At 52.7% G+C, this 2,430-nt stretch overlaps 1 protein-coding gene across 1 annotated transcript; it reads left to right on the top strand.

Annotated features, from left to right (window-relative positions):
* The first annotated feature begins 583 nt into the window (after positions 1-583).
* Positions 584-2,193, top strand: LOC119275220 (expansin-B2-like). The gene is made up of 4 exons (XM_037556028.1): positions 584-820; positions 916-1,025; positions 1,213-1,397; positions 1,500-2,193. The coding sequence occupies exons 1-4, from the start codon at positions 628-630 to the stop codon at positions 1,834-1,836; spliced, it is 825 nt and encodes a 274-aa protein (XP_037411925.1). The 5' UTR covers positions 584-627; the 3' UTR covers positions 1,837-2,193.
* The last annotated feature ends 237 nt before the right edge of the window (positions 2,194-2,430 follow it).

Raw genomic sequence — 2,430 nt, 5'->3', positions numbered from 1 at the left:
AGGAGGATGCAAAGGAGTAAGCTCTAGGGTTAATTAGTCTTGGGAGTCCAGACCGAAGGCACGTCGCGACGGGCCACACAGGGACGGCGCGTTGCTGGACGAGGTGCGTCGACCCAGTCAGCCACAGGAACAGAGAGCGCTGGAAAGAGAAGCCCAGAAGGAGGAAGAACATGCGTCAGAATCAGGATAGCGTGAGCCGTGAGGTTTGATCCAACGGCACACAAATCATCTGACTTTGTGCAACCAGCGCCTGACTTGCGTCACTTGCGCGCCCAGAGTACTTATTACGCAGCGGGTACCGGTGTGCCGTACGAGTGTACGCCAAGTCGCCAATGGCATAACATGCGATCACTGACAAGATGTCATTTTTATAGTAGGAAGCACGTAAGGCAATGCCACTAAATTCCTCCATGATTCGCTCCTCAAGCCATGCCCATGTGACCTTGCTAGCTCAAACACGGAATACTGTACAGGTTGAGCGGCCATTGTCGCCGATCGCGTCGTCGTTCCCACTTCAGTTTTGCCCACTGCCCTGCCTATAAAATCCCCCGGCAATGCCGATCCATCCGGCCATCAGACCACAGCTGCCGAGTTACTTGACAAGTGCCACTGGCTACTAGTGCAAGTATGGCTCGGGTCTCTGCCAATGCAGTTGCACTTGTTGCACTCGTCTCCGTTCTTCTCACGTATGGCTGCTGCGCCCAGTCGGCGCTCAACTACACCGGCTCCTTGGCCAAATCCTCCAAGGCTAGCTGGTCATGGCTCCCTGCCAAGGCCACATGGTACGGCGCGCCTACCGGCGCCGGTCCCGATGACAACGGTACGTGCGTACGTGCATATGCTCCGGTGGTGGCCGGCGGCGCATGCTAATGTCAACTTAGGATAGTTAATAACAATGTCGATCGATCTGTGCAGGTGGTGCTTGCGGCTACAAGCACACTAACCAGTACCCGTTCATGTCCATGACTTCCTGCGGCAACGAGCCCCTGTTCAAGGACGGCATGGGCTGCGGCGCCTGCTACCAGGTACTACGTGTACATGATAAATTAATTACACTACAGCGCCGACGCTGATGCTAGTCATTACACTAGATTAGTCAAAGCTAACAGTACGTAGCTCCGTTCACACTGATGAAATACGTGGGTAGCAATCTCGGCTCAGAAAAACATGTTACGTGTAGCGCATTAGTTGACTTTCTGCTTGTTTTTCCAGATACGATGCGTCAATAACAAGGCCTGCTCCGGCAAGCCGGAAACGGTCATGATCACCGACATGAACTACTACCCTGTGGCCAAGTACCATTTCGACCTCAGCGGCACGGCGTTCGGCGCCATGGCGAAGCCCGGCCAGAACGACAAGCTCCGCCACGCCGGCATTATCGACATCCAGTTCCAAAGGTCCGTAACTTCTCTGGCACAACCTTGACCACAGTGGTACGTACTCCAAGCAAACCCTTGGGGCTCTGGTCACTGATCAGCTCCGCTCGTGCATGCATGCAGGGTGCCATGCAATCATCCGGGCTTGAACGTGAACTTCCACGTCGAGCGGGGCTCCAACCCCAACTACCTGGCCGTGCTGGTGGAGTTCGCGAATCGGGAGGGCACCGTGGTGCAGATGGACCTCATGGAGTCAAGGAACGGCCGCCCGACGGGGTACTGGACGGCGATGCGCCACTCGTGGGGCGCCATCTGGCGGATGGACTCCAGGCGCCGGCTGCAGGGCCCCTTCTCTCTCCGCATCCGCAGCGAATCCGGCAAGACGCTGGTGGCCAAACAAGTCATCCCGGCCAACTGGAAGCCCGACACGAACTACCGTTCCAACGTCCAGTTCCGTTGATTGCTCCGAGCTTCCGATCGACCGACGAAGACGTTGATTAATTCGGTACAGTGTGAATGCAAAGTATATTGTTGAATTTTACTTACTACGGGGTATATGTTGCGTCATCGTGCGTGTAGCTCGAAGATATGTGTGGGAATGGAAGGAGGCTTTAGCATGGGCAGCCTGGCCCAAAAGCCTAACATCCAGGCCGGGCTTCTGTCTAGTGGAGTAGTATCCACGTGCTACCCAGCCCACTATCACCAGATTCACAGCTTGAATCTGATATATTGTAATTAATCAGGTTTATCCATATGCATTATGGGATACCAATTGTGTATTCAGTCTGTCTCAAAAAAAAATTGTGTATTCAGTCAATCAGATGCTCCCATCGTTTCTAAAAGTCCTAGTTTGCTATTGGTGAATTGACGTTGTGACATATATTTTTTTAAATACGGAGGCAAAAATTTGCCACATCATTAGGGATGCCGGTAAGTCCCAATCGTTCGGGATTTGACCATGAAAAAATGAACGTTTTTCGTGTTAATTTATGTTTGCTGACTATGGCAAGTTTAGTTAGCAAGCATGGCAAATTTACACTCGGTTCATTTTTTG

This window comes from Triticum dicoccoides, chromosome 1A (assembly GCF_002162155.2).
Source record: "Triticum dicoccoides isolate Atlit2015 ecotype Zavitan chromosome 1A, WEW_v2.0, whole genome shotgun sequence".
NCBI lineage: Eukaryota > Viridiplantae > Streptophyta > Magnoliopsida > Poales > Poaceae > Triticum > Triticum dicoccoides.
This window is presented reverse-complemented; position numbering and strand designations above follow the sequence as displayed.

What these genes read in the sequence shown, in the direction of transcription:
- LOC119275220 (XM_037556028.1), top strand. Translation starts at nt 628, where the DNA reads ATGGCTCGGGTCTCTGCCAATGCAGTTGCACTTGTTGCACTCGTCTCC. An exon ending in GCTGCGGCGCCTGCTACCAG is followed by an intron (nt 1,026 to 1,212) that starts GTACTACGTGTA and finishes TTGTTTTTCCAG; the next exon opens with ATACGATGCGTCAATAACAA. An exon ending in ATCGACATCCAGTTCCAAAG is followed by an intron (nt 1,398 to 1,499) that starts GTCCGTAACTTC and finishes GCATGCATGCAG; the next exon opens with GGTGCCATGCAATCATCCGG.